The 14,552-nt window shown below is 45.0% G+C and overlaps 1 protein-coding gene across 1 annotated transcript; it reads left to right on the top strand.

Moving 5' to 3' along the window:
- Positions 1-809: 809 nt before the first annotated feature.
- gpatch1 (G-patch domain containing 1) lies at positions 810-10,809 on the top strand. The gene is made up of 20 exons (XM_022750246.1): positions 810-889; positions 2,214-2,348; positions 3,837-3,922; positions 4,174-4,334; positions 4,520-4,635; positions 4,754-4,812; positions 4,987-5,232; positions 5,320-5,470; positions 5,851-5,930; positions 6,008-6,224; positions 6,418-6,747; positions 6,833-7,011; positions 8,304-8,431; positions 8,534-8,622; positions 8,811-9,004; positions 9,155-9,494; positions 9,840-9,899; positions 10,203-10,327; positions 10,408-10,550; positions 10,651-10,809. Exons 1-20 carry the CDS (start codon positions 820-822, stop codon positions 10,682-10,684), a joined length of 2,943 nt encoding a protein of 980 aa, XP_022605967.1. The 5' UTR covers positions 810-819; the 3' UTR covers positions 10,685-10,809.
- Positions 10,810-14,552: the final 3,743 nt, after the last annotated feature.

The following is a 14,552-nucleotide window of genomic DNA, read 5'->3' as shown; positions in this document are numbered from 1 at the left end:
CTACAGAGCTGCAGACTGTCCAGATAACAGGGATGTTTTCATGGAAAGACTCATTTCTCAACGCTGGGAGCAACATCTCAGACTATGTCAGGATACAACATTAAAGTCTTTACCAAGCCAGAGACAGACACTCGTCTGTCTGACACTGAAGTCACAGTTCAGGTTATTTGACATGGGGTTGTGTGAGGGAGCTGCTTCTAAGCAGCAGGAGCCGAGTGATGAGCTGCTGTGGATCATCTGGCCACTTTCACTTTTAGACTTAAACTTATATCAGTTGGGTTAGAAAATGTAGTTCCAAAGTAAAAGGCTGTTTGAAGGTGTTGAAAATATTCAAAATAAAGCGAACACTTCAACTGATATTAGATTTTTTCAGACTGACAATGTGTAAGTCAAAGACTAACAGCTGTCAAACACATTAAAGATGCAAATATCTATAAAGTCAAAGGGAAATTATATAAAAACAGATGAAGAGATGACTATCTAACAGCTAGCAGCTGAATACAGGAAGGAACCATTACTCATCATAAACAGGTTTCAGTTTGTTGTTGTGACTTTTAATTTTCTTACAATAATGTAAAAGATAGATAGATAGATAGATAGATAGATAGATAGATAGATAGATAGATAGATAGATAGATATCTGAAGCAGTTCGGTCCTCTACTTGTAGACAGTGAAGCTAACTGTCCTTTAACGCTGTTTCACACGTTGCCACCACAAGATGTCGCCATTTTTTCTTAGTGATACTGAGTTTTATAATTATCGCTTCGCCACCCGCCGCCAAGTTTGATCCTCTGCTCTTACCGTAATCGTATACAAACATGGCGTCCGACAGCGACAGCGACGAGGACTTTGTGAATTTCGGGACTCCTCTGGAGCCTCTGGAGGAAGGTAGGGTTGATTTTAATACATCGACAACCCGCTCGCCTGCACTGCGACACTTTCTGGTTGTTTTATGTGGAAATAAAAGAGCTGCGACGGGTCCAGCGGTCACTACAGGATGCTAAGCTAACGAGCAGGTAGCTGACAGCAGGCTCTGAGCTGTTAGCTCCCCGGTGTGTAAACCAGACTTCATTCTAATATCTACCTGTTTAACGGTTTTGAACGAACAGGCTTAACGTACAAACCGCTGGATGGTCAGTTAATATATTTTACGTATCGTCACCGTTCAGTTGTGTTTTCGGTTGATATGTGATTCATAAAATATCAGATTAATTCATTTAAATCTCATTTCTGTTTAAATCTTTTTACTGACATACGTCACAATTCAAGTGTTAGTATATATGACATTACACGTATTTTCTACATGAGCGGTATTACTGTTGTGGGTGAAAATGGAGGGAAAACCAAATCAGTGTGAGAATATTCAGTTAGAGAATATTAATTTCTACTGGAACAGGTGTGCTTTGGTCATGTTTACCTATCCGCAAATAATGCTGAGACAGATTTGGACCTTCACATTTGCCAGTAAACAAGGGAACAAAACAAGCCAGATTTAGTTTTAAGTTTAGTTCTGGGTTTGTTGGTAAATCATCTGTTATTATCTGTCGCTAAATATCACGTTTATATTTACGTTTATCCCAAAACTGTTATTGTTGTGATGAGGCAGCTGCACATTTACTCAGCTGTGATTCTCAAGCACATTAACTTTATTAACTTTACTGTCAGACTGCATTTATGACGAGCTCATACATAGTCTACAAACATATTCAACACCTCTATAGATTAAATTATCTGACACTGTATCAAGTGGCAGCAACTCAGATTATTTTCATTATCAGTTAATGTGCTGATTATTTTCTTGATTAATCACTTAGTTTATTAGGCTTTGAAACATCAGGAAATAGTGAAACATGTTATAATGCTTTAATTTCCAGGATGAGGATGTCTTCACATTAGTTTTTCAGCCCAACGATCTTTAATGTCAGACAGAGAACAGCTGCAAATCCTCCATAAACTTATACTTAGACTTGATTTAGTAATCAATTATCAAAATACATTAGTTGGTGATTAATTTTCTGTTATTTGACTTCTTGAATGATCATTTTAGCAAGTAGTTTTTAGTTTGTGTAGTTTTGCTGAAGGATTACTTAAACTTTTAAAGTCAAGTAACTGAATACTTTCTCCAGCACTGGATTTGCATTGCGTTGCGTGTGTATATATAATGTTTGTGTCTTCATGTGTGTATTTCTGTGTGTTTGTGTGTTTGCTGCAGACGAGCCTCTGAAGAAACCCGTTCCGCTCCACGAGCAGACGGTCAAAGATGAGAAGGGAAGATATAAAAGGTTCCACGGGGCGTTCACTGGAGGGTTTTCAGCCGGTTATTTCAACACTGTCGGCTCCAAAGAAGGTCAGTGCTGCACCACAACACCTGCTCACCTGCTCACCTGTCTGTGAGCAAAAGACTGAATGTTTGTCGAGGGTCTGGATCAGTGTTGGTCCAAGGCTCAGCTTCTCCTTCCCTCTGACAAATGGTTTAGTTTATGTAATTAGTAACAGTGTGAGCGAGTTGCCGCCTTCCTCCCCTGAGGCGCCGGACGGTTTGCCAGAACGTTTTTGGAGCCGATCGATAGTCTTCCTCCATTGTCTCACCGAACTCCTCCCTTGCCTCAGTAACTGCCGCGGCTGCGCTCCGCTTGGCCCGCCGGTACCAGTCAGCTGATTCTGGAGACCCACAGGCCAACCACGCCCTGTAGGCCTCCTTCTTCAGCCTGACGGCTTCCCCCACCCCTGGTGTCCACCAGCGGGTACGGGGGTCACCGCCACGACTGGCCCCAGCCACCCTGCGGCCGCAGCTCGCAACAGCCGCCTCAACAACAGCAGAGCGGAACAAGGCCCATTCGGACTCAACAATTCCCCACCGCCCTCGGGACGCAATTGAAACTCTGCCGGAGGTGTGCGTTGAAAATCATCTTGACGGGTTCTTCCGCCAGGTTTTCCCAGCAGACCCTCACAACCCGTTGTTTACAGTGGGGGCAGGGAGCTGCTGATGTCAACTGAGGATATAGTCGGACGGTGGAAGGAATACTTTGAGGAGCTCCTCAATCCCACCAACACGTATTCCATGGAGGAAACAGAGTCAAGAGACCTGGGGATGGATGATCTAATCTCCGGGGCAGAAGTCACCGAGGTAGTGAAACAACTGCGCGGTGGCAGAGCCCCGGGGGTTGATGAGATCCGCCCTGGGTATCTTAAGGCTCTGGATGTTGTAGGGCTGTCTTGGTTGACACGTCTCTGCAACATTGCGTGGATTTGGATTGCCCTCTGCTTTTTGCAGATGATGTGGTCCTCCTAGCTTCATCGAGCGCCGACCTTCAGCTCTCGCTTGGGCGGTTCGCGGCCGAGTGTGAAACGGCTGGGATGAAGATCAGCACCTCCAAGTCTGAGGCCATGGTTCTCAGCCGGAAACGGGTGGATTGCCCGCTTCAGGTCGGGGGGGAGGCTTTGCCTCAGGTGGAGGAGTTTAAGTATCTCGGGATCTTGTTCACGAGTGAGGGTAGAATGGAGCGGGAGATCGACAGGCGGATTGGGGCGGCGTCAGCAGTGATGCGGGCGCTGAATCGGTCCGTTGTGGGGAAGAGGGAGCTAAGCCGGAAGGCGAAGCTCTCGATTTTCCGGTCGATCTACGTTCCGATCCTCACCTGTGGTCATGAGCTTTGGTTAATGACCGAAAGAACGAGATCGCGAGTACAAGCGGCCGAAATGAGTTTCCTCCGCAGGGTGGCCGGGCTCAGCCTTAGAGATAGGGTGAGGAGCTCGGTCATCCGGGAGGGACAAATCCTCATGAAAAAGTTTGTTTTTTCCAACAGGACGTGAGTATTTTATATTGTGTTTTTAGGCTGGGCCCCGTCAACCTTTGTGTCGTCACGGCAACAGAAAGCTGAGAAAAATCATGCTAGGCCGGAGGACTTCATGGACGAGGAGGTAAAACTGTCTCTCATGTTAAGATGTGCTCTCATTTCCTGACCCAAACAAAGATGGCCGCCTGAAATGGGATGAAGTGTTTAGGATCATGAAGATTTATTTGAATTAATTTACAGTTCCGCTGTTAGAAGGTCGCAGTAACTACAGATGGCTATCAGGAAGTGTATGAGAAACATAGACACAAAAACAAAGATTAACGGCAGCAAATGTATAAGTAAATATTGATTATAGTTTATGTCATCGTGCTTCAGGACTTCAGTGAGCACGGCATCGCTCCCAGAGAGATCACCACCAGTCAGGAGTTCTCGTCGAGCCGCAGAGACGAGGCCAGAGAGAAGGCGAGAGCCGTCAACGCCCAGACCGCCCTGATCCCCGGAGACACGCTGCTGGAGGAGCTGATCGCACCTGCCAGGTGACGGTCAACGCCCACAACCACTGAGAACCAGATTGTTGATTTTAGAGCAGTTCCAGGAATATAGAATATATATAATAATAATAATAATAATAATAATAAATAAAGTGAAATCAGTGTTGTCTCCTGATGGAGGCGGTGCAGGGAGTGAGTCTGTTCTGAGGTGTGTTGGTTTTCTCTCCCAGGTCGTCCATCGGGGTGGAGCTGCTGAGGAGGATGGGGTGGAAGGAGGGTCAGGGCGTCGGGCCTCGGGTGAAGAGGAAACCTCGTCGACAGCAGACCGAGTCGTACAACACCTCACGTTTGTTTTCCAGCTGCTCTTAAAGTCGAAGTCTCAGGTTTTACTTTTCTCTCTGTGCAGAGATTTAAAATAGGTTGTAATCACACCTGTGGTTTGGTTTTTGTTCTTCTCCTGACAGATGATGCAGCCAGACTTTACGGCTGTGCGCTGCCCCCTGCTGGTTCAGAGGACTCAGAGGTGAGACAGCTGACGACAGACTTTTGTCCAGGAGCCTTTGCCATCGCTCAGAGACTGAATATTTCATCTGAAAATCCCTCTGGAATCTGGTCCTAAACACCGTCCTCCTTTTTACTGCTGAGACATTCAACTCTTAAATAAAGTTAAAATGATATTTCCTGTGTCTCCCGACAGGACGACGATGACGACGACTTCGCTCCAGAGAACGTGACCTTTGCCCCGAAGGACGTGACTCCTGTGGACTTTAACCCCAGGCTGGGGGTTCAGGGTCTGGGGTACCGCGGGCTGGACCCGGGCCTGGCACTGCTGGGCCAACGAGCAGCTGAACACATAGACCTGTTCAAGCCTCAGTCTGAGACCAGGAGTCGACTGTTTGGAGACACGCAGAGACGCTCACGGAGAGGAGGCGTGGCCGGACAGGTGAGGCTTCTAAAGTTTTTTTTTTTAATAGCAGGAAGTTGGCTGTTGTCATTCTCTTACACGGTGCTGGTGACCTTTGACCTGCAGGCGTTCGGAGTGGGGGCCCTGGAGGATGATGACGATGAAGACGTGTACCACAGAGACTCCATGTCCAGGTACGACAGGGAGCTGGGAGGGGAGGAGCCTGGAGACGGACTGTACGGCTGGACGGCTCCGCAGCAGTACACCAAGAAGAGAGGTAACACGTCCTGGAAAGTTTGTAGATTGTATAAATAGGTATTTGTTGTATTTATACATATATCCTTAAAGGATTTTGATGATATAAAGACGGATTTGAAAGTTTCTCATTTTCTAAAAAACAACATAAGATCAGAGTTTTTGAATTTTCCAAAACGAGCTTCAAACTAAAACTTGTTCTCATCACCATCACTGATACTTGACTTGTTTCTTGGTCACATGACATTTTTTAAATCAGAAGAAACAATATTTCATGTGTAAACTATGAAAACATCATTAAAACAAAACAAATACAGAGAGGAAAAGAAATCTCAGGTGTTCTTTAAGACCTTGTACAATAAGTTTTTCTATATATACAGTATATATTTTTTTTCTTCTCAGACAAAAGCAAAGACGCGTCGTATCTCGGTAAAATCCTGGAGGGATTCACTTTGGCCCAAAAACCAGCGGAAGAGAAAACGGTGAGCAGCTCTGAAGGCAGAGATGATCTGTCTCTGTGTCTTTGTAGAAAACAAACTAACCCCTCGTGTCTCTGTAGATCTTCCCTCCCCCCGCTCTGCCCCGAGACTACAGACCTGTCCATCGCTTCCAGCCTTCGCTCAACATGTCCGGCCTCTCTGGGGTCAGCCCTGCTCTGGCCGAGGCTCTGAGGGTCTCCAGGGGCCACATGGTCAAAGAGGAGCCCCAACAAGGAGGACGTCACCAGCTGGACTCCGGCCAGAGGAGGGCGCTGCTGGGAGAGGATGCCCTGCAAGGTATGGAAATATTCATGGAGTAGCTCACTATTTTGTCGTCTTCTTCTTCTTCTTGAATAATTGAATTGAATCACTTTGTGTATCAGCATCAGTAAATGTCACTCTCAGTTTGATCCAGACATGTTCTGAACTGAGTTTAGTGAAGGTGATAAAAATGTAAAGTCGTATACTAATGTCAGGAGTTTCTGTTCAGGTCCCAGTTCAGTCCTGGAGCTGCTGAGACCTGAAGACCGGGAACGACTTCTGAACCTCCGCAACTCCTCCAACCCGCCCTCTGCCAAGACCACGACCACGACCGCCACCACTGACTCCCGAGATGCGCTGCGGTCAGCGGGGTCGTTGTCGGGGGCGTTGGCTCTGACCGGTCTGGTGTCCTCCGGCCTGCAGCAGCAGCAACAGGAGGCTCTGGTGTCGTGGAGAGGAGTGCAGACCTCCTCCCAGACCTTCAGACCGTTTGAGAAGACTCCCAGCAAACAGGCGCGCTACGAGCTCTACCTGAACTTCCTGAAACAGGGAGACAAAGGTAGGAGGATCTGTCTTACATGTCCCATCATGCACTGCAGGCAGCCTAACCCTGGGCTCAAAGGTAAACCTGGTTTGTGTCTCAGATGCTCTGGAGCAGAGTCTGGACCCGGGGATGACAGAGTGGGAGCGCAGCAGGGAGAGAGATGAGTTTGTCCGAGCCTCCATCCTCTACAGACCCACCTCCTCCTCGCTCTCCTCCCGCTTCACCAGAAGCAAGAACCAGGAAGACGAGGACACCGTGGAGGTCAGCCGGGACCAGGAGGTAGGATGACAGCGTGGACACCTGTAGGCCACACCCACCAGATAGATAGATGACTTTATTAATCCACTGAGGGAAATTAAAACGGCGTAGCAGCTGGATGCAAGTGAACAATAAAGACGAGAAGCAGATAAATAAATAAATCCCTGCTGCTGCAGACAGGTGGACTCTGAGACAGACTGAGACAGTCTGAAAGAGACTGAGACAGACTCTGAGACTCTCTGAGACAGACGCTGAGACAGACTCTGAGACAGACACTGAGACAGAATGAGACTCTGAGACAGAATGAGACAAAATGAGACAGACTCTGAGACAGACTGAGACAGACTGAAAGAGACTGAGACAGACTCTGAGACTCTCTGAGACAGACGCTGAGACAGACTCTGAGACAGACACTGAGACAGAATGAGACAGAATGAGACTCTGAGACAGACTGAGACAGAATGAGACTCTGAGACAGACTCTGAGACAGACTGAGACAGAATGAGACTCTGAGACAGACTCTGAGACAGACTGAGACAGAATGAGACTCTGAGACAGACTCTGAGACAGACTGAGACAGAATGAGACTCTGAGACAGACTCTGAGACAGACTGAGACAGAATGAGACTCTGAGACAGACTCTGAGACAGACTGAGACAGAATGAGACTCTGAGACAGACTCTGAGACAGACTGAGACAGAATGAGACTCTGAGACAGACTCTGAGACAGACTGAGACAGAATGAGACTCTGAGACAGACTCTGAGACAGACTGAGACAGAATGAGACTCTGAGACAGACTCTGAGACAGACTGAGACAGAATGAGACTCTGAGACAGACTCTGAGACAGACTGAGACAGAATGAGACTCTGAGACAGACTCTGAGACAGACTGAGACAGAATGAGACTCTGAGACAGACTCTGAGACAGACTGAGACAGAATGAGACTCTGAGACAGACTCTGAGACAGACTGAGACAGAATGAGACTCTGAGACAGACTCTGAGACAGACTGAGACAGAATGAGACTCTGAGACAGACTCTGAGACAGACTGAGACAGAATGAGACTCTGAGACAGACTCTGAGACAGACTGAGACAGAATGAGACTCTGAGACAGACTCTGAGACACTCTGAGACAGAATGAGACAGACTCTGAGACAGACTCTCGCTCTGCCGACAGCCTTTAAATCCTGTTTTGAATCTTTTGCTGGAGTTTTTTTTGTTTGTTTGTTTTTTTCCAGCTGATCTGGTCGAGTTTGGTGTCAAGCGTGTGTTGATGTTTGTTTGATGTTTGTTGTGTTGCGGTCGTCAGGGAGACGTGGATGACAAACAGGCGGCTGTCAACATGAAGATGTTTGGAAAACTGACCAGAGAAACATTTGAGTGGCATCCAGACAAACTGCTCTGCAAAAGGTTCAATGTCCCCGACCCCCACCCCGGGTATGACATCACTCTTCCTTAACTTTAGCTGTGATGTCATCAAAACTAAATCTGAGAGTCTGTTGACTTCCTGTCTCTGTCTGTCTGTGATTGGTCGTGCAGCTCAGGTCTGGTGGGTCTGCCCAAAGTGAAGAGGGACAAGTTTTCAGTCTTCAACTTCCTGACTGTGACAGAGAGCAGAGAGGCGACAGGTAGATTCACTCACCTGCACGTTTCAGCAGGTTCAACTTTTCCATGTCACTTTTCAGATGAACAGAGTCCTTCTCTGAATATTAGTTTTGTCATTATCTAGGTCCAGGAAAGAGACGTTTCTGTTTGTGTCTTCTTATTCTCTCTGAGTAACATGACTTCACTTCCTCCTCCTCCTCCTCCTCCTCAGCTCCTCCAAAGCCTCCAGAGCCAGCGAAGAAGTCGAGGTGGGACGTTTCAGACCAGAAGGAGGAGAAGAAGAAGAGTGACGCTCTGAGTGAACTGCTCAGCGCTGCAAGAGACCAAACTGAGACCAAACTGGATCAGACCTCTGTACCTGCCCCACCTGCCCTACCTGCCCCCCCCAGCAGAGATCAGACAGAGGTACGGAGTTAGGACTGAACCCATTGAGGAGTTAAAGGGTTCATCCTGTAGGAGGCGGGAACGTGACCGGGACATGAGAATCTGATTGGCTCTTTGTGAGGTAACTGTCATGACAACAACGCTACAGACTCACCTGTTCTCTTCACACAGACACGGTCAGGTGATCAGCAGAGCTCAGACATGAAGAAAGAAGGTGATGAAGAGGAGGAGGAGGAGGAGGAGGAGAGCAGGCCTCCTATGGATCTGTTCAAAGCCATCTTCGCCAGCTCCTCTGATGAGAAGTCCTCTTCATCAGAGGGAGAGAGTGAGGAGGAAGAGGAGGACACAAAGGAGGACGAGGGAAAAACGGAGCCACAGGCCGTGAAGCTCTTCAGCATCTCGAACGTCACCTCCAACACCTCCTCCTCTGTCACCTCCTCCTCTGTCACCTCCACCTCTGTCACCTCCACCTCTGTCACCTCCTCCTCCTCCACCTCCAACCAGCAGACAGGTAACATTCCTCTTTCCTCCTCACAGCCTTTTAGAAATATGCACAAAGAACAGAGGTAAAGTTTCAGGTGAGTTTAACAACCTGTGACGTGGATCTCCTCCTGAACTCGACTTAAGAACCCGTCTGGTTCTACGTTCCTCTCTCTCTCTCCCTTTCTCTCTCTCTCTCACAAACCAGAACCTTTTAAATATTAATTATTATTATTATTAATATTTCACATATAAGTCACCCTTATTTTGCTTGACTTCTAACTTTTGATCTAACAGGTTAATGTACTTACTGTAAGAGCAGGTGTAATATACTGTGATGTGATGACATGTGACTCTGGCTCTGTTTGATTGACAGCTGTGGCTTCAACTCAGGAGGAGTTTGGTCCGAAGCTGCCGCCTCCTTCAGCTGCTCACAGTGAGTCCACACACCCAGACCTGAACCCATCTGCTGCTCTGATGGTTTAAATAAAACTATTATAGTGCAGTTGTCTACAGTTTTAAAAATATGCTCTGGTTTATTATTACGACCTGTTCTCATCAACAGAGACAAGAAGCTTTTTTTTGACAAGAAGAAAAATGTAGAAAGTTTCAGCCTCATAATTTAACTAAGTTTGAGAAGCTGAAACACTCCGGCCTCAGGACTCCCTGAGGATACGCTGTCAACATGTGTCAGTGTTTAGGTCGACTAAACTTTACCTGTTGTTCTTCACCTGTTCAGTCAGAGGAGGGGCCTCCTCCCTCTGCTCCCCCAGTGAGGAGGAGAAACCCAGCAGGAGGAGAAGAGAGGACAAAGAGAAGAAACACAAGAACAAGAAGCAGCACAAACACAAGAAAGAGAAGAAGGTTGGAAAATAAGAAAGAAGTCATAAATAAAAGCAGCGTTCACTCTGGCTGCAGGTCTGACTCTGACTTTTGTTTCACAGAAGAAGAAACATAAGAAGCACAAACACAAAGTGAAGCAGCAGAAGAAGAGTAAGAAGGAAGAGTCAGACAGCAGCTCAGAGGACAGTGACGAGGGCGGTGACCATGGAGACGGACAGGTGTTGACAGAGGAGCTGCTAAAGAGGTCAGAGGTCACACAGACATTTACAGTGACATTATAACCTGTCAGTGATGTGATGTAATAAAACACGGACCCCCTGTGTAACCTTGTGTTGTGTTGACAGACTGAAGAGCGCCCGGTCTCATGAGACCTGGTGAACCAGCAGGACGTTTGTCCTCCGTGAGGACGACCAGCCCCCGTCTGCTCCGCACTCACTTCATTTTAAATAACAACTGTGATTCTTGTTTTAAATAATAAAATGTTTATCATTTAGTTGATGTTTTGTGTTTTTTATTGATGCTTTTTTACTGATTTGTTTATTTAGTTGTGACTCGTTCATTGTCGTTGGGAAAATTAGGAGAATGTATTGAAGAACTGTGCAGTAAAATAATGATTCAGTTACCGTCTGTCATCTTTGAATATATAAACTTCTTGGGCCGTAGCCGCTGTCCACAACCTCCTCAGCAGCAAACAGCAGACATGCACGGTCCGATGTCACTTTATATACACTTTGTCACGTATCTACACTGCTACCTTCTGTGTCACCTTCTGTTTGTCACCAATAAAGGTAAAAAAAATGCTAATGCTAGCTGCCCCCCCCACACACATATTATTTTCCATTCTTATGAAATTGTTAAATTCATTCGTCAATGAACAATGCCAGCAAGCTAGCTGCTAATGCTAGCAAGCTAGCCCCCCTCCTCTGTGTCACCTTCTGTTTGTCCCCGTTTTTTTCACCAAAAAAAGAAAAAAAAAGCTAATGCTAACGATAGCAAACTAGCCCCCCCACTTGTCATTTTGCAATCTTATATGTAATCGTTAAATTCTTCATTAATTCATCAATGAAAAGTGACAGGCAGCCAACTACTAATGCTAGAGCTAATAAAAATGTGGGGGCAGCGCTATATACTGTATATGCACACGTACATTGCCAACACTATCATTGTAATCAATGTCATTATTGTAGAAAAGAAGCTAATCCTGATGATCAGTGCTAGTGCAAATGCTAAGTAGCCCACCATTTATTTGCAATCTATTGGTAGCTGCTAATGCTAGCAAGCTAGCCCTGCCCCTCTGTTCTGTTTGTCCCTGTTTTTTCACCAATAAAGAAAACAAAAGAAAAGCTAATGCCAATGCTAGCTGCTAATGCTAGCAAGCTACTGCCCCCTGTGTCACCTTGTTTGTCCCTGTTTTTTCTCACCAATTAAAAAAAAAACAAAAAAAAACTAATGCTAATGATAGCCAAGTAGCCCACCCACTTGTCATTTTGCAATCTTATAATGAAATCATTAAATTCATTCATCAATGAAAAAGTAGTTTATAATGTCCAATAAAGTTATTTATGAATCTCTTGCTTTAACTTTGTTGATGGTTTTTATAGAACACATCTGGTATGAATTTTCACAATAGTAACACGTACAGCATTGTGTGACTATTTCTTTGTTAGCTTTAATCAACAACATAAATACTAGAAATGTTTAAATGTTGTCTGACAACACTGACAATGAAGGATCAAAAAACATGCTGATGTTAACTGGTAAATACTTTCACCTGTGGAAGTGGTGACAGTGGTAGAGAGGATCCATCACTTGATCACTGTTTAATATTTATAAATTCTGTTCTTAAAAGTGTTGCTACCATCACCTGTCAACAACAGCAGAAATGAAGTTGCAGGTAAGAAACTGAACCTGTGAATCCTGAAGACAGAGAATAATAAACTAACTCATCAGCAGTTGGTCTGTCATTTCATCAGAGGAAGATGAACTGGGAGAGGTTTTCTAGCATCATCATCATCACAGCACATTAGAGAACTAAGGATGTCCATGCAGTCTCCCTTCTCCACAACCAGATGAATGGAAACAAACGGGCTGCTCTGTACATGAGGTCCTCCTTCTGTTGGCACAGATCACTCAGTTTTCACAGTGTGGAAACCTTTCAAATGACAATAAAACACAAACACTTGAGTTAAGATGCGGTGGATCACAGTTAATCACAAATATCGATCAGCTGTCAGGATAGGTGCATGAATGTCTGCTTCAGCTGAGGACTGGTTTGAGTATCAAATGAACAATCTTCTATATGACAAATATCTGTCTACACATTGTGTAAACGTCACGTTATCTTAACTTGAACTATCACGACGTCTTGATGGACAATGTATTAACTGACATTAACGCTGCGCATTAACTAACGCAGATCACTTAAACTGGGTCACATGTGGAGAAACACAAACCAAACGTTCTTAGATTAACAACGATTAAATTCACCTTTTTATTGGGCTTTGACTGAACACCTCCACGGGCTAACCCAGGTTGACACAGGTTATCAGCCCAGCGGGGCCAGGTACCGTTAGCATAGCAATCGCTAAGTTATCAGCTAACGCTAGCACTAGCTGGCTAGCTTGGTTAGCAAGGTGCATCGTCACCTGAACTGTGATATTAACAGGGATGCTAATCTTGGCTAGCAAAGAAATAAGCTTAAAACAAAATGTACTTACCGGAAAAAATTGAACCGCTGACTCCTCTGAGTGTCTTTGAGAACAACTGAACACTGAACAAGACATTTACAGGTAAACAACATGTTGGAGCTAACTTTGATCAACTGTGTCTGTACTCCGCACTGCTACTCGGTCTCCTGTTTCCTGGATCATTTTAAATCTGCCAAATTCTTATTTTGAGCGAATTTGAGTTGTAGGGTTTTAATGGAGAACTGGAATATTAGGAAAGGTCGGACGGAATCTGTTTGGTCACCTAAGAGAAGTTAAGTGAATTTATATCCTGCAAAAATATCAGGTAAGAAAACATTTACTCTATTGTTTTGGTGACGTTGTTTGTGTTCATGTAGTTTATTTCGGATTAAATAATGCTATAGACGGATAAACAAATGTCATTAAGTATGTATGTTTATACTTCGTAATTAACGTGTATTAAAGTGAAAAGCTAACTGCGATTAGCGCGCTAGCCATAATAGCATTTTATTCAATGTAGAAGTAGCTAATTTTACTGTGTGTTGCTAGTTTGTGTTAATGTTGTCAGCTGGTTTAAAGCTTAAACGAACTGATGAGAGGTAAATGAGTGAAGTGAATGAGTAAAGTGAAAACTGTCTTGTACACACTTGTACACTTAGACAGAGAGGACCAGGAAACACATTGAGGAGCAGAAGTCTCCCGCGCAGCTATCGCTTGGTCTGGACTGTTGTCTCCAGCCTACCACTCATGGTTCCCATCGCCGGGCATCACCCAGTTCCTCATTGTTCACCATGTTCCAGATGACGACTCAGGGATTAGTGAGTAATAGCTAACATGCTATCTTGTTTGTAGCTCCGGTTAGCGAGCGGAGCTGTGTGTCCACAGCATGACAGCAGACATCGCTGAAGTTGTAATAAACATCACAATCCAATATTCTGAAGATACAAAAACACAACACTCTTATGTACAAGTTAATTTGTTGGTCCGAGACACACACTGAGCAAGAGAGAGAGAGAAGCCAGAGCTAACTGCTAAGCTAAAGTAACAATCAGTTCTAAACAGCATGTAAACAAATGCTGAATCAGTGAAGTTCGCTATAAGCAGCAGAGAGCTGTGGGTGCTGGAGCAGAACTGGTCAGTTTAAATGTACAGCAGGTAGTTAGTCACTGTAATGAAGAAAACAACAACATTAACTGTGTTCAGATAGAGCAGCAATAAACTCTACCGGAAACAGAAACTCCAGAGACTGGCGATGAGACACTACAGTGACGTCAGCACGTAAACGGTCACTCACTGCTGTTAATGAAAGGTGATGTACTCTGAGTAAACTGTTACTCTGCTTCATTTTTAAAAGGGGAAGAGGAGGGTAAAACATCTTATATGGGGATGATAATAATAATATATGATAAAAGTATTAAACAACATCTTTAGGCTGTTATTTCTTTTCTCCCCAGATGAAGGATCCAGCTGATTACTGGCAGTTTGAAGGTGGATTTTTCTTCATCTGCTCCGTTGCACCGTCACTTCTGGTAAAGATTCATTGACCTTTGTGGTATGTT

Source organism: Seriola dumerili, unplaced genomic scaffold, assembly GCF_002260705.1.
Source record: "Seriola dumerili isolate Sdu_G_001 unplaced genomic scaffold, Sdu_1.0 BDQW01000012.1, whole genome shotgun sequence".
Classification (NCBI taxonomy): domain Eukaryota; kingdom Metazoa; phylum Chordata; class Actinopteri; order Carangiformes; family Carangidae; genus Seriola; species Seriola dumerili.
This window is presented reverse-complemented; position numbering and strand designations above follow the sequence as displayed.